At 44.6% G+C, this 23,594-nt stretch overlaps 1 protein-coding gene across 4 annotated transcripts; it reads left to right on the top strand.

Annotated features, from left to right (window-relative positions):
* The first annotated feature begins 483 nt into the window (after positions 1-483).
* Positions 484-23,594, top strand: LOC140316372 (CUGBP Elav-like family member 3). Of its 4 annotated transcripts, none has more exons than XR_011917327.1 (16): positions 484-1,225; positions 1,514-1,542; positions 1,993-2,231; positions 3,758-3,840; positions 16,910-16,958; positions 17,445-17,570; positions 17,671-17,750; positions 17,872-18,027; positions 18,424-18,568; positions 18,922-19,068; positions 19,180-19,242; positions 19,943-20,047; positions 20,183-20,326; positions 20,475-20,638; positions 20,976-21,074; positions 23,072-23,594. XR_011917327.1 is itself a non-coding variant. In XM_072394182.1 (15 exons), exons 3-14 carry the CDS (start codon positions 2,087-2,089, stop codon positions 20,600-20,602), a joined length of 1,374 nt encoding a protein of 457 aa, XP_072250283.1. In that variant the 5' UTR covers positions 486-1,225; positions 1,514-1,542; positions 1,993-2,086; the 3' UTR covers positions 20,603-20,638; positions 23,072-23,594. The 4 variants fall into 4 exon arrangements, 1 of the variants encoding a protein (XP_072250283.1); XR_011917326.1 differs by having other exon boundaries at positions 485-1,225; positions 17,442-17,570; XM_072394182.1 differs by lacking the exon at positions 20,976-21,074 and having other exon boundaries at positions 486-1,225; positions 17,442-17,570.

Raw genomic sequence — 23,594 nt, 5'->3', positions numbered from 1 at the left:
AGACTCTAAGCACGCACATGTACCTCAAAGATAAGAAAATTGGATGTACTGCTTGTTTGTTTTGCCACATTACCGTCTGTTTTTACATACAGCAGTTATGGTTCGGTGTCAACCGCTTTTCCAAACCACAGCCCTTAAAGTAGGCCAACTCCATCCCCGAGCTATCTCTCTACCCTGTCACACATTTTGCTCCGTGTGGGTGTGAGCCTGATTTCGGGCTCGGGCGTGAACAGCTGTAGTAGTCGTGACCGCGTGCTCGTCGTCGGAGGCGCGCTTCGGCTTCACGTCAAGAAGCATCGTTTCAGCACCAAGGCCAGAGCTCGCGGCGAGAACAATAGGCGGCTCCGCTCACCATGTCGCCTAGGCAACGTCTGACGAGTTCTCACTCGCAAACCGCCGCTCAAGCCGAGAGAATTAAAAACACTTAAAATCCTCGTGAAATTTCACAATATTGCTCTTAAACTAATACGCAAATGTTTAAGTTTGCTGAGTGACAAGTTAAAGGCTATCGCGCGAATGTGATCTATTTTATTTGTTTAAGCACGGTGAGCATGGTTGTTGACGGTCCCTTGGAGTTACGTCACAGGCCAGCAACCGCTTTGGTGATAGGAGGGGGAGGGGGAGGCAGAGAGTGGAGAGACACCGGTATCTATAGGACGTGAAAAGCCATACAGCCGTTGAACGGGTAAGACGCTACAAGAATCTGAAAATAGCAAGAATAGTAACTAAAGACAGACCCTTTAACGGTGGGACCAATAACGGCAAGACTGAAAGAGGCTGTTACGCCACAACAATCAAGTTCAAGTAGTTATAAGTTAGCCAAATTGATGCAGCTGGTTCTCACGTTGGAATCAAATAGGAATTAAAAGTGGGCTTCCGTGAAAGTGATAACTGGCCAGCTTCGTCCACTTTGGATTTCTAAAGTCGAGAAGTTGGTGAAATCTCATTCCGGTAGTCACGGTGATAAGCTGTCACCTGCCAGGGCTCCGTCACCTCCAGACCGGGAGACCTGGAGCACGGCTTTTTTTGTTTTGTTTTTGTGGAAACACCACCGAGCCTGCAGTGTGAGTACACCGAAGAGGAGGCACAAAGAGCGGAGAGCATCCAGAGAGGAGAGGCAGGTCCGGGACGGAGAGACAGCGCGGCGAGGACAACAACGGGGACCCGACGGAGAGCATCCTTGTTTTATTTTCTATCTGCGCGGGCTGCGTACGCATTATTACCGGTAAGAGCTATAAAGTGTGGTTTCTGAATATTTGTCCATATGTTGTTTTGTTCTACCGTCTGTATGTATATATATGTGTGTGTGTGTGTGTGTATATATATGTATGTGTGTGTGTGTGTGCGTGTGCGTGTGTGTGTGTGTGTACATTGAGAGGGGATCGGACAAAGAGCAAGGGAGCCCCATGACATCCGTGTGTATGCTGTAACCTACAGCTGCCTAAACAAAGAAACGGCTCTATTGCAATGATTTCCCCCCACTCACGGTGTCTCTTCTGCTTCTTCTTTGTAGGGATCCTGAACACCGTCCATCGCCGAAAGGTAATACTTGCTCGCAGATATTTTCTTTTTATATATATTTAATTGGAGAAAAGTGCCATTATTGGTTTTTGATTGGCTAATTAACATTTGCATAATTATTTTCCCAGAAGCCACTAGAGTCCTTTGTCATCAGACTGGGCAATAAATACTCTAAATAATCGAGAAAATACTTTTATTTTCATGGCTGAGATGAGCGTTTTATATCCATGTGCAAATGATGCATTTTATAAGAATTCAATTTTTACACTTTTTATAAACTTACTAAAAATTATGATATTCACAGCATAAGTGTCTGATCAAAAGCAGTCCCAGATTATGTTTTTTATGTCATTGTGCAAATCTATTCAATCTACTTTCTGCTAAATAAGTGAACACCATATGACATTATTTTTTTATGTATGTCTTCAACTTGTTTCCTGTCTTTCCCTGCCTTTCTGGCTGTGACCCAAGGATTCATCCAGCCTCAGCTGCTCCTCTCTAGGGATACCTGCTCCTTATCCGTTTGCCCCTCAGCCCCCGCAGTCATCTCCTCCACTTTGTCCCGATGAAGGAGGCCGACGCCATCAAGTTGTTTGTAGGGCAGATTCCCCGGAATCTGGAGGAGAAGGACCTTAAACCCATTTTTGAGCAGTTTGGCAAGATCTATGAGCTAACCGTGATTAAGGACAAATATACTGGGATGCACAAAGGTAGGTCTCGCCCTTCTAACGCCGCTTAAACAGAGACAGTCAAAATGACAGATTGCTAGATACAGTGCTGGATAGATAGATGTGCTACGGTGAGGCAGATAGATGGGTGGATTTTTTTCTGTGGCGACTGTCACATGTATCCATGGAAACTGTCACAGCACCTCTCGTCTTCATCTCCTGTTAATGCTGCAGCGTGAGATCATGAAGACAAGCGAGCAAACTCAGAGCAGGTACACTAAATCCAGACGCGTGCTATGTAGCAGTATTGATGTGCCGAAAAAAAACTATCTTGTGCTGTTTTTTTAAAACTGTAATGAGACTTGTAAATGTGACCACTACACATCACGAGAGAATATGTTATGAAGGTTTAAAGATGGGAGGCCATAATGATTGGTACGTCCGCCCAAGAGCTTCTTATTTGTATTAATGATGTGAGAGTTTTAGATAACTTCAAATACTAATAAAATGAAGATTTGGCACGCACCCTCGCACACACACACACGCACACACACACCCAGACACACAGCGATCAGGGGTCCTGTGTGTTACATGAACCAGATTACGCTGTATGCTCCAATCAGTGTAATGGGCCTGTAAGCCAGGGTGACACAAGGGAAGGAATCTGTTGTTTTGAGAATCCCCACGGCCACAGTAAGCCCCTCTTAAAAGCAATGAGATGGACTGTAAGATGTGTGTGTGGGTGTGTGTGTGTGTGTGTCTGTTTTGTACTTTCCTGTGTGACAGTGCGTGTCTTGTCATTCTAAACTTTTTTTTTTTCTTCTTCTGGCATTATGTTGAGTCATCATCAATTCCTCCCATTTACAGTCGGTGTTCATTGATTCTTTGTTTTCTGAGTCTGCATTAGTCTGTGTGAGATGTCACAGGGAATGCTAACCTGCTGCTGATCTTGTTGTCTTAGTGCTGGTGACAGGTGTAGTAAACGGCTCTGGCCAGCCAGCTCTACTACCCACCCCTCCCTCACATACTCAAACACAGGTACAGCACATAGGGAGGGAGTGCATTTGGAGTGATGGTGAGGCATGCATAGTGGTTGGAATTGGACAGGAAGCTGACAGTGGAAAGCCTGTAAGGCCTTTTTAGCCCCACGCACACGTCTGTGGTGCTGTCATGTGTGCTGACTTGTGCTGTGCCGTTCTGAAATGTGCCGTGCCGTGGAGTGTCCTTCTCCGCTCTAAAGTACACCGATATGTTGTCAAGTGTAGCTACTGTAGTGCATGATTATTTGAATTCTTAACTGTCTTGCACAATTATCCTGGTGATAATTCAGAGTATACAGCAACAAATAATCAGAGGAGGGAAAAGAAAATAGATACCTGAAATGGTTTGTTAAACTGTACGTGTTTGAAAGTGTGTGCGCGCGCGTGTGTGTGTGTGTGTGTTTGTAGGGGGGGAAATGAATAAAAAAGACACAGACAGTGACAGATTTTGGAGCCATTCACTGACCTTTTCTACCATTATCCCTCTCGTCCTCTCTTTCTCTTTGTCCGCCTCTTTCTGTCTGACAGGATGTGCGTTTCTGACGTACTGCGCGAGAGAGTCGGCACTGAAAGCCCAGAGCGCTCTTCATGAGCAGAAAACATTACCAGGGGTAAGTGCACAAAACAGTCATAAACTCAAACATCCCCGGATACTACACACTAACACAACCATGCAGGCGATCCTGCATGTGCATTCAAATCGCAGAGAACCTCCCCCTCACCAGCATACACAGACTCTGCCATATACCTTGTATACACACACGAGTAGCCTCACATCAGTGTGTCTGTGTGATTGGAGGCTCAGCTCCCATTAGTAACATTGTGACATAACTCAGCAGCCGGCAGGCGTCTTGCTGCTAAGGACAAACACTCCCTATCGCTGGAGACACATAGGGTACTCCATGAGCATTAGCATCTCCATTCCTCTATCTTTCTCTGCCTCTCCATCTCTCTGTCGTTTCCTCCGTTAGCCTCCGGTGATAGCTCCCGTCTAGAGAGTGTGTGTAATTAATGTGACCATTCCCCTTTGTCTCATCCCAGGCTCCCTCAAGTCTCTCCAGTGAGGGATTGTGCGCTATGACTGTGCAGGGGTAGGACACTGTTCATTATGGAAGGGGCACTGTGCAAGAGCAATGTCTGTCTCATAGGCCTTCCGTCTCTATCTTTCCCTCACTCTTTCTTCTCTTTTTTTCTCCCTGACCTGGTTTCCACTGCATGATTTCGCTTCATCTGTTTCGGAACATTTGCGATTTCTTCCTCTTATATTTACATCAAAGCTTTCGCGCAAAAACCGTCTAACGCAAAACAGAGTGACGTGGAAATATAGGACGTTTATGAGAAATGGCATTTTCCGAGTCTTATCTAAAGTTGTGATTTGCAGCAGTTAGGGCAGGATGGTAAGTGTGCCGCCACCATCGCCGAAGGTTTCTCTATCTCATTCGCTCTGCATCGCCTTGCAGCTGATCGGAGTTTCAGTTCCTGCGCCTTCTCCGCAAGCTGGAGAGTTGATAAGATCTCTGTGAGAAAATTGTTGAAGGAGAGCCTGAAGAGAGAGCGTTGGGGGAAGGGAAATCTTCTGGCACATATGAGCGCAAATCCCTGCATACATACATTTTGCAGTCATACATGCTCTTTCATCTAGCTGGGGAATGTCTGTGAATACGCACACACTCACCTATACAAGCACAGCGTGTTCATAATGACAATAATCCAATTAGGGACCGCTAAGAAGTCTGACCTCTGCATTTAAATCACCTTTCCACTGTTGTATCTCCCTTTCCTCTCTCATGCTGACATTTGTCCTTTGACTTATCCTCATCACCTTTTCCCCTGGGTATTGCTTCATCCTCGCCCGCTGGTGACTTCAGTAACAGTGATACATATGCCTGCTTTGCAGATGGACAGTTGCATCATATTTCCAGATAAACTGTGATAAATATTGTGGACACACAGAGGAAACATTTGCTGGGAGGATACTCATTAGCAGGAGGCAGCATGAAACAATCACAAGCACCAGTCCCCAGAGGAAGACTAGTGCTAAAACAAGGGTGTGGTTATGGTGTGCATTTTTTTTCAATAAGATCTTTCAGCTTTTTGCATATTCTCTGTTTGTCTTACCCTTTGGGGTTTGTTTGAAAAAAAATCTACAGTCAATTATTTGAGCCAGAGTAAAACCAGAATATAAAACATGGTACTTCATGGTAAATAGACTGCATTTAAATAGCACTTTTCTGTTCTTGTTGACCACACAAAGGACTTTTACACGACAAGTGACATCAACTAAGTCACGCTTACTAATGCGGCTCTTCTTAGACGTGTTACTGGCTGTGCATCGCATCGAGTCATTTTCATGAAAATGCTGTTAATCGTCCCGGTATGTCGACCCGTCCTTGGGTTTGAGAAAATTTTTGCAGTATGAATTCAAATATTTGGGAGGCTACCTTGGCTTGTTGAGCCACTACATCATGCAGCACCCACCCACCCACCCCACATCCTCAGCTTTAGCTCTGCTGTCACTTTCTACTACCCATCTTTATCATTTTTCTATCCTGTGTTCTCCTTCTTCCCCCTACCCGCCTCTGTTTCCTTCTTAAACAGGATTCACCAATGAGCTTCTCCATTTTTCCTGTATTCTTCCTTTTATTTCTCCCCAACCCTCACTATCTGATGTTCCATTATATCTCTTATGTTCAACTCCTCCTCTTCCAGTTTCCTTGGACTAGGAAGATATTACAGAACGCTCTCTTCACTACCCCCTAACCCTTTTATTTCACGGTATCCCTCATCTCTCATCCCCCCATTTCCCTTCCTGCTGCCTTTACTCATTTTTTTCTCCTATTGCACACTCGCGCTTCCTCCTCAGATTCTCATTTCACAGTCATTTATGGTAACCCTTCTAAGTCCTCCTCTCGACACAAGTCCCACTCTGTCTGTCTTCTGCTTCCATCCCCCCCAGTTCCCCAACCCCTCATCTCATTTCCCCTCCTCTCGGTTAGTTGACCCTTTTGACCGTTTCACCTCACAATCTTCCCCATCTCCTCCCTCTCCTCCCCTTCTGCTTGTGTTCCCCCATTCCTGTTTGTTAAGGTGCGTGTTGAGTGGATCACAAACTCATTTTCATAGTCAGATTCTGGACTCACCAGGGGGCAAGAGGACTGTGCGTGTATGCTTGGATGTGCAGTAGTCTTGGTCGAGTGGGCTTGAAACTTGGAATCACTATAAAATGCAGGAAGCGGTGGAACGTCAGGCTCCTCATCCAACTTTAATGGAACTGTAGCGTCACACTCATACAGATGTGTTTCTCCTACATCCACAACCAAGCGATAAAGGTGTGGTGACAAGGGTCCCGGCTGCTGTCTGGCGCCCATTAATGAGATTAGATGCTGATTTAACAGTTCAATCAAGACAGTAGAGCGATAAAAAATGAAGCAAAACACGGAGATGTATGTAGAGACACTACACCTCAGATGTCCTTCAGCAGGGGCAACACAGTGTCAGATGTGAGAATGAGAAAAAGTACAGAGGGATTGAGAGGGAGATGAACAGATGGCCATATCAGCGTGTCCTGCGCCTTGCGTTTAATTTGGACTCAGTAAGAGAAGCAAAGATGGAGTGCGACACGAGGAGAGCAAGAGTTGCATGATTTAAGTCACAGTAGCTGGGGGGGGGGGGGGGGAGAATCACTATCAAGTTGCTTTGTAGCATGCATGTTTGATATTAGCTGTGGTGCAGAAATTCCCCCTGGGACACATCCATGTAAAAACGCTCACGTTTAGGCATCACATTTCAGTGCAGTTTAAGAAACTGTGACTAATAAAAACTGCTCAGTTGAAAGTACGGTTCGGCTCGCTGTGGTGATGTTTAATCAAAGGCATGTCCAATAATGCTCAGTGAGGGTACGGGAAAGATAAGCATCTCATTTGCATCTTTCAAGGGGGATGGGGGCGATGTAGAGACTCGGGCTATCGTAGTAATGAGCACATCTACCGTAAATATATAATTTGATATTAAAGTATGTGCTTTGAAGGGTGCTGGGGTTTTTTTTGGTGTTTGTGTCTTTAGTTCAGAAGAGATGGTGGCAGTGGGGTGACAGCACGTGTGCAAGGTCAGAGGTCAGGGCCCAGCCTTCAGTGAATGATTCCTTGGGAGGGGAGGGGACGGGAGGGGAAGGGAGCAGAGGCTGCTTTCAGAGCTGTAAAACTTCCCTCCAGGAGAACATGACATCCCCCATAAGTGCTAGGACCAGTACAGAAGGTCATCTCTGCCCACTGCAATAACCTTTTAAAATGGCTCTCTGTGCCGGGACGTGGGACTCCTTTGGCATGAAGTGCTTGATATACCCGCTTCTTTATTTGTTCTTCTACTCTATCTTTACTTTTTTTTCTTTGGTAAAAACCACACTGACACAATTTCATTTCCCGTTGGGCTCGTTGTTACTGTGGCCCTAATCCAGAATGGCAACATTTGCATACTAAATGTTCCCTGTTTTTCTCTTCTACTCTTAAACTTCATAATCCAGATCATCAAAAACACAAGTATGCACGTTCATGCTGGTTCAAACGCAGAATTCAGAGTAAGCATTATTTTTAAAAAAAGTCCTAATTCCCTTGTCATCCATCCTTTCTCTCCCTTTTCACTAAGCCACACTTCTCTCCCACCCCGGTTAGATTTGAACCTCCCACCTCCCTCCGCTCTCTATCTATCACTCTATCTCTCCCTACCTTACTGCTGCCGTGTTTCCTCCCATATCTTTCCCCTTATCTGTTCTTTTGTTCTTTGCTGTTGATATCTCTCTCTCTCTCCATTTAATCTGCACCCTCTTCTCTTTGTGTTTATCGCCCCCCCCCCACTTTATCTTTGCGCCGCTTCAAACACAACTGTTTGCACACGCACGCACGCACACGCGCGCACACGCTTGTACACATGAGCACCCTCAAAAACACACACATCTGTTTGGCCACGCTGGCATCTGAGAGTAGGTGAAATTAAAGTGTGATAAGCGGCTTACCAGGTGTGTGTTGTCATGCTTCACTGCTCTCCAGGCAGCAGCACTCTGCTCCCTGTTTTTTGATTAGAACCAAAACGAAGCAGACACACACACACACACACACACACACATTGTACTTCCCCCGATACACTGTATGCCTATGAATTATTAAAAAGGCAGAAGAAGCAGCACAGGACAAGTAGTTAACAGTAAGTGATAAAGCAGTGGATCAATACACTGATTAAAAAAAAACTACTAAAAGTTTGTAGTTCTGATATTGATTAAATGCATATGGTCTGACAGCGCCCCGGGGCCGATAAATTGAAATACTTTAATCCCAGCGTTACCGTTGCAGATGTGTTATTCGAGGCTGGATTTAAGAACGGACGTGTACATTTATTTATATCCCGGGCTAAAACAGTTAATGCTTTGCATGCGCATAACGTGAACCCACGTAGACGCGGTTATAAGGCGTGTAAACAGCAGCTCAGGGGTCACGCTGTTGCTTCTGCCTTTGCTAACTGTTACATCACTTTAGGGGCATGCAAAGAGATTGAAACGAGCGCTGCGAATATCACACCGACGTAATTGCGGTTCCTCTAATTGCGTGGACCTTTAGTATGTCAGTGGTGCTATGAGACTACAAAGATAGGCCCTATCTTTGCATGTGTCCATCATCCAGTACGTGTAGTTGATGTTTATCAGGTCTACTCGGGGTGTGTGTGTGTTGTGTACGCTCTGCTCTGTGTGTGTTTCCATGTGGAATCTAAGAAGCCTGGCAGACAGCCTCCCTATGGAGCAAAGCTATGATGAGCAATTATCCACTAGGGCGACTTTGTAGGCTAATTTTGCATATTTATGTGGTCAGCAGCACTGTTTACTATTCCCCCTCACTGCTTACTGCTGCATTTTCGATTTAGAACAGACCCCAGTTCCCTCTCTCCCTCTCTTTATGTTCTCTCTGTCTCTTCCTCCTCTGCCTCTATCTCTCCCCTCCTGATGGGGTTTGTGATGTGTATCGCTCCGCGAGCCCCCCCCCCCCCTTTCCCGTGCTGTTTCTCTATTTTTATCCTCCCCGTGTGTGGGACGGGAAAGGAGTAGAGGGACAGGTGTAGATCTGAGTGTGAATGTGTGTTTTTGAGAAGCAGACAGAAAGAGGAGACACCAGAAGGAGGGGATGCAGCGCAGAGGGGTGTTTGCGTTGTGTTGTGTACAGCTTCGACCAAGGGGGTCTACCGTATTTATTTCAAACAAAAGTCTTTGCTGCTTGTGTGTGCGCATGTGTGTGTGTATGCATGTGGGTACATTTAGGCATGCAACATGCAGAGAGAAAGAGTGCCTGCCTCATATTTCACCACAAAATTGAAGCAGAATCTAATCATAGCCTCATAAAAGCCTGACCCTGGAGAACGCCTGCCTCTTTAAGGCCTCTCTCTGTCTCTCTCTCTCACACACACACACACACACACAAAGACAAAAACAGGCGCACACACAAGAACATTTATGTATTGGCCACTTTGACTGGTATGTTTGTGTGGACACACGATTACCAAGCTGTGTGATTGTTCACTGCCAAACCAGTGTCTCTCAGATGCTGAGCTCTAAAGTAGCCTAAATTTGAGCTGAGTCCATATCACACACCATCTGTTTTGTAAATGCAGCCAGCTTCTGTTCGGTCTGCTTTCCACATTCATAGATAGCAGTTTGCTGGTTAGTTGCAACTACGCGTCTACGTTATTCCATCTGATGCACACTTTGTTGCTGAAGTGTTCGCTTCAGACCTTGAGTGACACACTTAAGTCTGGGTTCTACACTCTTGGTGAGTTTGGAAATCAACGATTGTCCATTGAAAACCCTCGTGTTTGAAGTATCTGTTGAAGTCAGATATGAGACATATGAGACACACACACACATACATGCAGTTTGTCTTTCACTTTTGTATTTTTAAGGAATTTAGAAGAAAGTAAAGATGCCAGAAGGCAGCGTGCCAAAAATCACAGTGACCCTAACTGATGCCCAGATCCCAGCATTTGCACTTGGATGGGTCTGTGATCACTGAGCAGCGTCCATAATGAGCAGTGCTACATTACATAGCAAATATCACCGCCTTTTTACATCACTTAATGTAACTTTCCCTTTTGGTGTCCTTGGTGTGCACTGGTATGAGTTTACAGTCTTACTTTTTGCATGTATGATTACCAAACTGCAGCCTGCAGCCTGCTGTCCAGACACCTTGTCGCATGCAGTATTTATGTGTCTCCACAGAGATGGTTATAGAGAACAGGCCCATGTGAGGGGGCTGAATGAATGTGTGAATTTGTGTGAATGAAAAGGGGGGGAGGGAGGGGGTTAGGACATGTGGAGGAGGGCCACGAAGAGGTTTGGTATGAATAGGAGTGCACAGACATGGAGGGGGTGGGGTGAGACAGGGGAGGAGTAGAGGAGGTCTGGTTGGAGAGAAGGAGGAAACAAGACAAAAGTTTTCCATAATGAGCATGGAGGAAGGGGCAAGCGGGTGGTGTGAGGAAGAAAGGCTTTTCTCTGGGTGGTGAAGGAGTGGGAGGGTGTCGGGGTGTACTTCTGTCAATTTAAACAGAGACATCTGTCAGAGGGGGCCTCTAAGTGTGTGCCTGCAAATGTGTGTGTATATGATTAGGCAGGCAAGAGGATGACAGGACTTCAGTTGCACCTGGGTTGCGACCTCCACTTTGAGGTCTCCTTTCTTACCACACTTCAACCTGCTGTCTAAATAGTGGCCTTTTTCTCTCTGACCACAGGGCAAAGCTGGAGCTGTACATGCTCAAATTACACTGGCATAGATTTCCACACCTTACAAAGCTGTGCGCAACAGCAGAAGAAGAGGAGAAACGGCTCCTTGGGCACGAATTGTTTTGTCCGGTTTTTAAAAAATGCTTTACCTGCTGAATGTAAGATTTTCCACACTTCTTACAGCTGATAGCATTTAAAGTTTATACATGAGATGAATCACTTTTGACATATAGTTCAAGTTATAGATCATTTCTAATTGATAAGCTGCAAATGTTTCATTCAAGGCGAGACACTCAAAGGCCTGCTGCACTTATGAGCAAGTTTTATATAGTCTTCTCCGTGATTACATTTTAATAATCTAATAGGCATTGCTTTTCCATCTCACATCACTTTACCTCACCCTATAGGAAATGTCTTGATGACAAGAAAGATTTTTCAAAGAATTGACAAGAATTTAAAAACAAGGCAAAGATCAGCAATTTCATTGATTTATCTTATTCTGACGTACAAAAACAACTGTGGAAGTCAATATCAGGGTAGTTTTCAGTTCACTAATGCTGTCATAGGACATACAGTCTATTTGTATATTTGTCTTTAATTTTCTGGAATCCTGCCCAGCGCCATGAGGATCTTAGCACTCAAAAATGTGTTGTACTATTGAATGTAATCTCAGTGAATATGAGAATTCTGCAATCATGAATTTGTATGGCTTTGAGCATCCTTTTTAATTCACCAGCTCATTTCCCAAAGGACTTAAACTCCCTGAAATAGAAAGAAGGTCCAAGCGCATAGGTCTAATGGTTATCCGCTATAGTGCTGCTGGATTATGTTGGACTAAATCCAGAGGATCAAATTTCAGTGAGTGCTCCACTGCTGCATACAAAATGCTCTCACTGGGGTTTGACAAAAACGGCATGATTTTCTAGGGATCAACAGCATGGTTAGTTCTGCTTCATGCACAGTTTGATTCCATTACTATGCAGGGCGATAAAGAGAGAAAAAGAGAATATGTTGCTAATCCATGCTCCACCAAAGAGGCTGATGAAGGGTTAACTGCTAGATAACATATTGAGTGGAGGAGATTGAGGGCAGACTTCTCAGGTGTGAAGAATGGAATGAGAGAGACAGAGAACGAAGAGATGAGAGCAGGGGGATGGGCCGCCCAGGAGCTTTTATTATGGTTTCAGGCAGTTACCAGGCAACGGAGCTGAGCAAGATGCCAGGTTGCTTGGCAACCCGAGGGATGCAAAGCCTAACTTGGTGGTACAGAGAGACGATAGGACAGAGGGTGGAGCTGTGCTGCTTGGCTGCTCCACCTTACCACTCACATTCTGTGTTTCTCACATTTTAATGTCTTCATCCAGTTGTGAACGAGAGGCGCAAACTCAGTCTCATCAGGGAGCCGGAGTGTCACATTTACACTGTGCTCTGCAATGCCGACATATTAACATAATGAAAAACAGTTGGAAAAAGCAAACATTTTCATGGACTTTCTCACACAGATTCAAATATGTGACAAGATTGTGTGATTTGAAACAAAATATTACAAGAGCTAATGGTTCTAATGGTATTTTTAAGAACTGGTTACTGAAATTGTAATGAATTAATCCCCATTATATAGTTATCATCACCTTTATGTGTCATGTCTAACTGCCTTGTTAGATGACGATGTAGAGGTGGAGAACACATTTATTAATTTATGGCTTATTTCTGCTTTAATGACACAGGAGGGGTTAATATTCTGCTGATCAGCTCCTGCTTGTTGTGTTTAAAATCCAGAATCTGCGTATCCAATCCGTCTGTGCGAAATGAAATACCCGTTTGATCATTTTATTGTTTATTACCGTTTGTCTCACTTGTGTGTCATTAACTTGTAAAAGCAGTGGCAGAAATGATGGACTAATCATCATCATCATCATGAAGCCATTTCATTAGAAATAGTGTCATGCTGTTGTACATTTTAGAAGAAGAGTTATACAAAAAAAGTTGGGTTTTTTCAAGCAGTCCTCCTGGAAGACACAAATGTTGTCAAACAGCATGGCCACGAGCCTCATTTTGGGTTTTTGGTTTTGAGTTTGTGAGCGTGGAAAGCATGTGAATGAGATATAAACAGTAGAGGAGAGATGGAGGGACCATAAAAAGATAAAAAAGAAAGCTGTAATGCCCGCATCATCAGGCAGTATGGAGGGATTATAGAGTTGAGAGTGGAAATAGCGGGATAGAGGATTGAGGAAGAAGCAGAAATAATGCTGGATTGTGGAGAAGGCATAAAAATAGTTTTCCTGTCTTAAGTTCTCTGGAAAATGGACATCACTCACACAGCTGTAAATTGTCATAATGTCATAATGCGACTGTAATCGGTTAGCATGAACATTTCAGTGTCGTGGAAAACTGGATCCGGTGTTTTGATTTGAACAAAAAAAGAATCATTAGACCGAAATTATAACATTGATTCATCGCTGTATTAATCCATGTTCCACACAGATTTACATGTGCACACACTCCCGCCGTTCCTGACACCATGGCGCAATGGTTTGTTCCACTGATTTTGTGTAGGTGGGGGAGGGGGCAAAATACGATTTGATTGGATAATCCAAGGATTTAATATCCTCTAATCCTGGTACAATCCTCTCTGCATTACTGCAGGGAGTAAGATTAACTGTATGTGTGTAGTATGTGTTTGCTTCTGTGTGAGCAAAAGGACGGATGCTGTCAGAGAGGGGAAAGGGGAAGTGTATAACTGTGTGTGCGCACGTGACTGACGTGCACTGTGCGTGTGTTAGTGCTGTCATCACAGCATGCAAATGGACCTGCATTTGCATGCATTATTTGGTCATGCGTGCACGATTGGACGTGCCTCTACTGAGAGCAAGTGCCCATGCATGCTCCCGCTCCCATGATATATGACATGTATGCCCTGACACATCGCCTCACATGCGATTTCCCTCTCCTCTGAGCTGTAGAAGCTCAGCGATGGCTTCTTAGCATGCAGGCGGATGAATCAAACCGTGCTCCAGCGTGAAACCGGCTCCTTGCACACGCACACGTTTGCAGATGGTTGCTGTTAATTAAGTCTTAATTGGAACGTGAGTAATTAGAGGATAATTCAACTTGAAAGGAGCGTGTGGCTGTTCTTGTGTGTTGGAGTAAAGACGAGAGACAAAGAGAGAACGGAGTACAGTCTGACTGACTATCAGGGACTACACTCTGTTTGCATTTTCTCTCAGGCTCAAGGGAGCTGTAATCACTGCAATATAGATTCACGTCCCTCACCCTCTACCTCATACTTATTTCTGCCTCAAGTCCCTGCCGATATCCCTTCATTTTTCCCATAAATTTCCTGCCCTGGTCATTTCGTTGTTCTCATGCATTTTTGCACATTCTTGGTGCTCATTTTACTATTTCACAACTCAGAGGGAAAATGTCTTGGGAGTGATGTTTTAGAGGTTAGTGCAAAGCCAGCAAACCATTCACCAGCACTAATTCTTTGTTTACCCAAAGAGCATAGCAGTCTCCCTTGGCAACCAGCATCCTTGTTTACCTACTCAATGTGCCGTCATACAATTGCCATGACAACGAGCCGGTTGCCATGCCAATTTTCCGATGCCATTGTGTTGTCTCTGAAGCAGCAGTGTGCACCTCTCACCTGCTGCTTCTCACCATCTCTTCCGATTCTCCCTCTAATCTTTCTTAATACATTAACTCGTGAAATTCACATCATGTGGTTCAGATGGAAATGTCACAACACGTTACGTGCACACACAGACTGAAAAGCTGCAATTCAAGAGAGCCTCGGGGCTTTCTGTTGGCTCTGTTTTACGTGCACAAGGATGAGCCCGATTAGGCCTAATGAAGGAAGAAATGGAAGGGGTGATGGATGGATGCAAGGATAGAGAAAAGGTTAGTGGACACAAATCTTGCTACAATCAGCCCGCTCTACAACAGAATCCGAAATCAATGTACAAGACGGGACGGATCAATGAGCTGATAGCACAAGATTGATGGCAGCATGGATGGACAGCAATAACATCAGGACTAGCATATGATGGATGGATGGAGGATTGGATGAATGGATGGATGGACAGGTAGATGGTTACAGAAAACGGTTAGGGTGTAGTGTGTGTATTTTCTGTAAGTTTATGCTTATGTTGACAGTTCGTGCCCATAAAGGTGTGGGGGTTAAAAGTATATATCATTCCTTCCTGTGCTGTGCTACGTGTGTGTGTGTTTTATAGGAGAGCGTGTGCAGAAGTGCTTGCATCTGCGCATGTTAGTGTGTGTGATGGCCTTGCCTTAGATCAATAACTTTGTGGTGACAGCTAAGAGCTGATTAATCAAATGTATGGATCAGTCTCCCTCTGCTCTGCCCTCTCCTCAATTACCAGCTTCATTACATTGCCTTAACACCCCACTGGGTCCTTTATCCATTCCTCCTTCTCATCCTTTCCCACCCCTCTGTATTCCCCTCTCTGTTGCCTCCTGTCCTCTTATTATGCTCTTCACTTATCTCCCACTAATATCTCCAAGATGAAACGTATATATCATTCTGTTCAAGTCACATGCTTTTACTGAAAGTGAGGCATTGATTAGTCATTTTCGCACTTTTTATTACAAATTCTGTTAATATGGTTTTTGCATCATCTCAAAGATATTGGAAAACAGTGGAGCCAACTCGGCAATCATTTTTCTTTGCTTAGTGTATTGATGTGACTTCCATGTTCAATCCGCCCCTCTCCACCCTCTGCCTCCTTTTCCTGGATCCATTCCTGCTCTTCTCTCTCTTCCTTACTTCTCTTCCCTCCTTTCACTGCCATGGTTCTGCAGCGCTCCTCCTCCTCCTCCCCCCACCCCATCCCCCTGGCATTAACACTGTCTCGGCCTCAGTGGTATGACTAAGCACTGTGCGTGTGGTATGTTTTCGTAGCTGTGTGCCTTTATGTATGTGTGAGACAGATCTACGGGGTGTATGAATGGCATGGACGTTCAGAATGTGTGTTTGCTAAGATGCATCAGCACTCTTGGCAGTGGATCTCTGTAGTCGTGACATTTTTTAAACAGAGCAAGTCACGACTGAATCACACCCCGTCCTCCCTCCTCCCCCTCTTTCTATTCTTTTTGAATCATCTCTCAGGGGCAGCTCTGCTTTCAGCCCTCCACTCTCAGTCTCCTTCTGTCTCGCTCTGCATGTAATACTTCTTTTTCTAGTATTTCCACTCACTCCCCGGGTTCTTCTTGGTCTTCCACCTGCCCTTTCAGGCAGTTGAAGTCAGTTGGGGTCCCCCAGGCCTCTCCTTTTGACTCGCTTTCTTCATCTCTTTATTTTTAGCTGACTGAGCCTGTTCATTTTACACACTCGTCACTTCACCCCACAAAGTGATCTCTTTCCTCTCACTCCTGCCCCCCTCCCTTTCCCCCTTCTCCGTGTCTCAGCCTACTCTTGTCTCCTATCTAATCCACAGTTCTTCAGTAATCCAGATCAGCTGGCCCACATTCTTAATCTTGTCACTTCTCAATCCCACCAGTCCTCTCCTGCGGGTGCGTGTGTGTCAGAGAGAGAGAAATCAGAGGCAGTTAGGCTGTGTTTGTTTGACACAAAAAGAAAGCAGTCCAGACACACTGATGTCACCTGCTAACCTTCACTTATCAGTGACTAAAAAACACATTGACTCACCCACACTGTTTGTTCTGATAAGCCACTGAATGGACTTTAATTAACTACATTTCTCAACTGAAGTCCCATGGCTTTAATTTGGCATTAGTCTAATTTCCAATTTCATGTGAAACTTGAATTCATTTCTGAATATTTGAACAAATGTGAACCTCTCATGAGTATATGTACTGGAAGTCGCATCAGTATGATAGCAAAACATATGAAGAGACATGCTGACTGTCTTTGTTGACGTTCCTGTTTGTTTGTCCCTCAGATGAATCGGCCAATCCAGGTGAAACCAGCTGACAGCGAAGGCCGAGGAGGTGAGCCACACGCGCTCTTTCTGTATTTGTGAAGGTTCTTCGTCAACATGATGTATCTCCTGGCCCTTTTCCATCACAACTAAAATCCTTACCCCGGACAATGTTTATTATGTGTCGCGAGGGCTGTGTAAAATGTCATCACAGTGCTGCACAAACGTCCATCTTTCGAAGGGTTTAAACTAAAGACTGCCCACACACAAGCAGAGTGTGATAGATAAAAGGTGTCAAGTTGGATCAGACAGAGACAGAAAGCACTCAGCAGGGTGCTTGGCGGATTCTGGACTTGCTACTAAATACCCTTACTTATACACACACACATTCAGAACACACTCCTCATGCCTCTCTTGTATCACCAGTCTGTAGTCAACAGTGCCCCCTTGTGGACAAAAACAATAGTAACAGAGAATTCACCAGTTAGGGGAATGTAAAGTTGATTTAATATCTTTCCTCTTTCCCTTCATTCATGCATCTTTGCTCCACCAGAAGACAGGAAGTTGTTTGTGGGTATGCTGGGAAAGCAACAGAGTGATGAGGATGTCAGAAGGCTGTTTGAGCCCTTTGGCAGCATAGATGAGTGTACTGTTTTGAGAGGACCAGATGGCACAAGCAAAGGTAAATTGCAAAAAGTGCATATGCACACAAATTAGACACCATAAGCTTTGTTATTCAATTTAGTTGTACTTTCTAATTTATTGACTGTGTTTTGTTTCAGGGTGTGCTTTTGTGAAATTCCAAGGACATGCAGAAGCCCAAGCTGCCATTAATAGCTTGCATGGGAGCCGCACAATGCCTGTGAGTTGCACGCATGTGATTACAAGCATAAAAAGCACACACACCTGCACACATCTGTTCTGGATGACGTTCACCCGAGATGTAATTAAAAATGACACCCCATTCTTATCTGTATTTAAAGGGCGCATCGTCAAGTCTGGTGGTGAAGTTTGCCGACACAGAGAAGGAGCGGGGGCTGAGGAGGATGCAGCAGGTGGCCTCCCAGCTCGGCATCTTCAGCCCCATGACCCTCAATTTCCCTGCCTACAATGCCTACACACAGGCGGTCAACGCACAGGCAAGCACAAACACAAACGCTCTCTATACAACAACCACACGCACACACTGAGTTTGTGAGGGGAGTGCTGTGCTTATGAAAGGATGTAATAAGTTTGAAGAGGCTATCAGTGGTCTAATTGGGGCTAATGCTATTACCCAGACAACAGAACATACGTCATCTGGCATTAGCTTTCCCGCAACACACAACCATTAACCCACTGACTCGGGACATAATGGCCTTGTAATTAGATCTCTATTCATCTGTTCCTCCATCACTCCCTCTCCCTGGCCCTTCCTCTCATTTTTCTTGCTTCTCTCTCTTTCTTACTCTTTTTCCCATATCAATTTAACCCCCCCCCCCTCCCCTTCTTTTTCTCTATTCCCTTCCTCCCTCTGCTTCCTTCCTCATCTACAGCTTGTCCAACAGCAAGCCCTGGTTGCCCAGTCAGCGTACTTGTCTCCTGTGGCAACAGTTGCCGCCGTACAGATGCAGCAGATGGCGGCACTCAATGCCAATGGAATCATCGCCACACCCATTACACCCATCACGCCGTCCTCGGGTACGTTTGCACACGCATGCCCTTCATACTCAATAACACATGTAAATCTGTGGCAAAGGTGTTGCATTGTGCACAGTCGCGTATGTCACAGTTATTGACGTTTTAGCTTTTATCAAATGTAAAAGTGTTCGGATTATTATTCGGACCCTTTTGATACTTAACTTCATCAAAACAAAAGGCACTGTTGCTAAATGTAGGAGTTAGAGTCTCCAGTTGTTTGTATTTCTAGAGGATTTTGCATAAGTTAGCAGAAGAAATTCATAAATGATGCACGAATAAGGATTTTATGATTGAGTTGTGAAAAAATCTGCAGTGAAAGAGGCTAATTGTTTTGGTTTGATCTATGTCAATAGGTACAAACACCCCACCAGCAATCGCAGCAACACCTGTGTCAGCGCTCCCTCCACCAATAGGAGTGAATGGTTACAGCAGCGTGCCAGCTCCCACCAGTGGACAACAAACTGAAACACTATACACTAATGGCGTTCACACATATCAAGGTACACAGGAATATTCAGCTATGTAGAAGAATGCAACATAGATATAAACAGAATTTACTATCGCATTGCTTGTGTTTTTCATCCTCCCTGCTTCTGATTATTTTTGTCCAGCCCAGAGTCCAGCAGCCTTGGATCCACTACAGCAAGCTTACGCAGGCATGCAACACTACACAGGTTGGTGTTTGAACAGATTAAAGCACTGACCAGCTGTCATTTTCATCTGGATTCTTAAAACATATTAATCTCTTGCACATATGTACATATTTATTTAATGTATATTGTGCAAAGTTTACTCTTTGTTGTACAGCAAATCCCGCTCCACTAAGCACAGATGTACGAGTTATCCAAACAATAATGAGAAAAAGATAAATGCTCTTACTTACCTCGACACACTGTATGTTGAAAATCCCTTCAGGGTCACTACAGAATCTGGTCATGTTAGATCATTTTCAGTTCAGTGATAAGTAAGTTTTTAGAGACAGTTTTTTGTACAAAGCAGTTAAGTTAGGGGGTTAGATAAAGATGTACACTGGTGAAAAGTTAGCAGGGGAAGCGGTGTATCTACTCTCTGACTTTCAGGGATGAAAGATTTTCAAGGGTAATTAATTCTATGATTTATGTGAATTCACCGAGACACCATCTGTATATATAGTTCACAACCATGGACCAAAGGCTTGATGTAATGCGCGCACACCAGACTCAGATTAACAGCGTCTTTGTTTGGTGACTTCCTCCACTCTGTTGTTTCAGTTAATAGTTTTCACCTTCAACGGGAGACGTTGCACTTCAAAGGAAGCGACTCTATTGGACACTTATGTTGCCACCTGTTGTTTTTACCCAATCAGACGTTGCTTCACTCTGTTTCTTCCAATAGCGGCGTATCCTGCTGCCTACGGATTGGTTGGCCAGCCGTTTCCCCAGCAGCCAACGCTGGTTGCCCAGCAACACCAGCAGCCCCAGCAACAGCAGCAAAGAGAAGGTGGTGTGACTTCCTTCCTGATTGGGGCCACACCCCTCTTTCCAATGATCTTGTTTAAAGTTGTTCATCACCAGATTTTTTTACAGCATGAGATCATTTTTTGTTCTCTGCCTAATATATATTTGCGCCTGTCAGGTCCAGAGGGGTGTAACATCTTCATCTACCACCTGCCTCAGGAGTTCAGTGACTCTGAGATGCTGCAGATGTTCCTGCCCTTTGGCAATGTCATATCAGCTAAGGTGTTTGTGGACCGTGCCACCAACCAGAGCAAATGCTTCGGTGAGACACACAGACGAGGGGCAACGTGGAGGGAAGGGTATTAGAGCACGGAAAAGTGGTGAAACAGAGATCGTAATGGGGACAGAAAGATGTTTTATTGTCTGTATATAACAAAGAGGATGTGACCTCTGCTATGTGCCTCTTTCAGGGTTTGTGAGCTTTGACAACCCAGCCAGCGCTCAGGCCGCCATCCAGGCCATGAATGGTTTCCAGATCGGCATGAAAAGACTTAAAGTGCAGCTCAAAAGGCCCAAAGATGCCAACCGCCCATACTGAGTGAGAACTGAGAGGGGGAAGAACAAATATTTAGAGGTGAGGTGGTGGTGAGGGGGGAAATGAGTGACACGATATAAAAAGAACTGAGGTGTAGTATGTTGGGGGTGCAGGTGGATAAAATTGGCTTAATGACAGAACATGGACAAAATACCTTAACACTTGAAAGTTCAGTGCTAACAGAGGGTAAAACGTTAACAGGGAAAACTTGACTTTGCAGTGAATATGCATTGGCTTACTCATGGAAACAACTTAAATCATCTCAGGAAAAGTGAAAATACTAAAATATTGTTTTCCTTTTTATTTTCTTTCACAATCTTATTTTCTTTCCTGCTGTTTTGATCTTTTCCTGAAACGGCAACTTACCTCACCCAAGATCCTTCCGTCCAATCATAATTCACGAGGACCCCATCGCTATGGCAATGGTTGCCTAGTGACCGATAAAGCCCTGACCCCCCCTTCCTCTCGCATTGTTGTAAGTTGATTGGTTGGCCTGTGTTTGGGTTGCTGTGGCGATTGATTGCCTGTGTTGGTTGCCCTTGGCAATTTTTGTTCTGTCACCTCGAGCAACCAGCCATGCGTTGACCTGCATGTCCTGTTGCTGTAGTGACCACAGACTGTGTTTGGTGCATTGTGACTTTATTTTGTATTGACCTGTGCACATACTGATCAATAACTATCAATAGCCAGGACTGCACTCTGAATCAACTGATTGGATATTTGATACACTTAATCACTACATAGTAATTTGATCAATTCTGTAGCAACGCTCGTTATTTTTTGCAGCTTTGTTTTTGATCAGTTTCTGTAGTGTTCTGTTTGGTGTCATTATTATTTGAACAAATGGTTTTGGGTAAAATAGTGAGCGTGGGCATCTATGTGTGCGTATGTGTCTGTGTTACACTGTAAGTGTGTAATACAGGACAGAATAATCCTTGTTGTATTGGTGTCTGTATCGAAAGGTGACCAGAGGTTTATATTGTGGACTGATGGAGAAACTTAGAGCAGCAGAACAGAAATCATGACATCATTTTTGCTGGAGTAACTGATAGTTTAGGTATGTTTTTGCAACATACACTGACAGGGCATGATGGACAGGAGGACATGACATGTTTATAAGTACGGTATGCAGACCGGACAATATGGTCACAAACTGATCCAAAGCATGGGGTTTACCAGCTAGAAGAGCCAGATGAGGTTATCTAATCTTTCTGACAAAAGCTCTGTGTATTTATTGGCGAGCATGCATTTTGTTGAGCTGTACTCTGATAGGCTGAGTTCATAATCCTGGACTGTGATTTTTTTTTCACTGTGATGTGGCACTTTAGTTTTTGGCTCCTTCATTTTCTCTCTTGGTCTTCCTTCCATTTTATATCACTGCTTTTGTGGTGTTTCCTCCCCCCTCCCTTTCAGCACCTGTTTCATGCTCCTCCTCCAGTCTCCTTATCTTCTTCTTTCTCCCCCTTCCTCGCTCTCAAAAGGTTTCTCTGCTTCTCTCATCCCGACCTCCCCTTTCTCCTCTTTCTAGCTCGTCTTTTGAGGTAAAGTGTATGAGGTTGTCATGGTGGAAAAACAAGTGCCTCTTGCTTATTGGAGAACAGCCTTCAACTATAGGAATTCTGGGAGAAAAAGAGCAGCGAGAACATAGGATGCCTTCGGTGTGAGGTAAACGTAACCCTCCCACAAACCCTCACCTTTACTAAAGAGGAGAAAAGGTGAAGCTGCTGTCAGCTCGGTGTGTGGAGGCACCGTCAAATGGCAGCGCACATTATAAATAAAGCATTCAGCTTCTATTTCGAGTCCAACTTTCACATAACAGATCCTTGTGGATACAAAGGCCGTATAACGCCACAGTCTGGGCCTACAAAATAACTCCCTGAACCATTAAAACCTGCGGTCCTGACATTATTCAGGTTAAGCTATCACCCAGAATTTCTATACTGCAAATGCCAGAGAGTGATGCATGTTGGTAGTAGTGTTTGCTTGCCATGATCCGAGGCACATGAGTGCAGCACAACGCTCATTTGGACACACATAAACGCATCAGCTCCACAAACGCACACATACTTTCGTCCAGACACGCACTCCAAGTCACACGAGGACACACAGAAACGATTTTCACTGTATTGAGTTGCATGATCCAGACACTGTGTGTGTATGTGTCCGAGCACCATGATTTACTGCTGTGAAAAGAGCTTTACAACTGTGAATGATGCCTTCACACAGAAACAAAGAAAAGCTAGGAGCGTCCGAAGGTACAGTGTGCTGCAGGAAAAGTGACAGTAGCTCCAGTCATGCCAGGAGAAGTCTTGTTTGATGGGAGGGGCATGTTTGACTAAATTTGAGGATCAGACACCCACACAGAGCTAAAGTTTATTTATAACTCACTAACAGGCCGTCTCTTCTTCTCTGTCCCTCCCTCCTTGTTCATGTATCGCTACCTCTACCCTCCAACTTTCCCTCCTCTCACAGGTGACCTCTCAGAGTGCAGCTGAGGTGGAATCCCAGGGTTCATTGTGCTTTCAGACTGTCTGCTACCTGTGAGCGTCCGCGGAGATCTGCCACACACACACTGACGCTCACCAAGATACATGCACTCTCAATACTGAACCTCGAATGGTACAAGGCCGATATGTACATAAAGTGCACAAACAGACACATGCCTGCTGACACACACACGCACACACACACACACACACACGGTTCACACGAGTAACTTACCCACAGAGAGGAGGGCTTGGTTTGACCAGCCTGTGTGGAACAAGGTATTTAGTCCAGCTAAAGACCACCCAGACCACGTCTGTGGGGAGGCTACTGATCAAAACTGCTGATATATCACTTCAATAGACTTTGACGTGTCTATACCATGTCTATTACATGACAAATATAAAGGGACCGATGTTTCATATTAAAAAAAAAAAGAAAGAAAACTCAAAAAAGATGACTAAATGAGTAGGTTAGAGAGACTTTGGAGAAGATCCTAATGACCTGTACA

The sequence above is a fragment of the Leuresthes tenuis genome, unplaced genomic scaffold (genome assembly GCF_036924035.1).
Source record: "Leuresthes tenuis unplaced genomic scaffold, fLeuTen1.0.hap1 SCAF_10, whole genome shotgun sequence".
In the NCBI taxonomy this organism is placed as follows: domain Eukaryota; kingdom Metazoa; phylum Chordata; class Actinopteri; order Atheriniformes; family Atherinopsidae; genus Leuresthes; species Leuresthes tenuis.
This window is presented reverse-complemented; position numbering and strand designations above follow the sequence as displayed.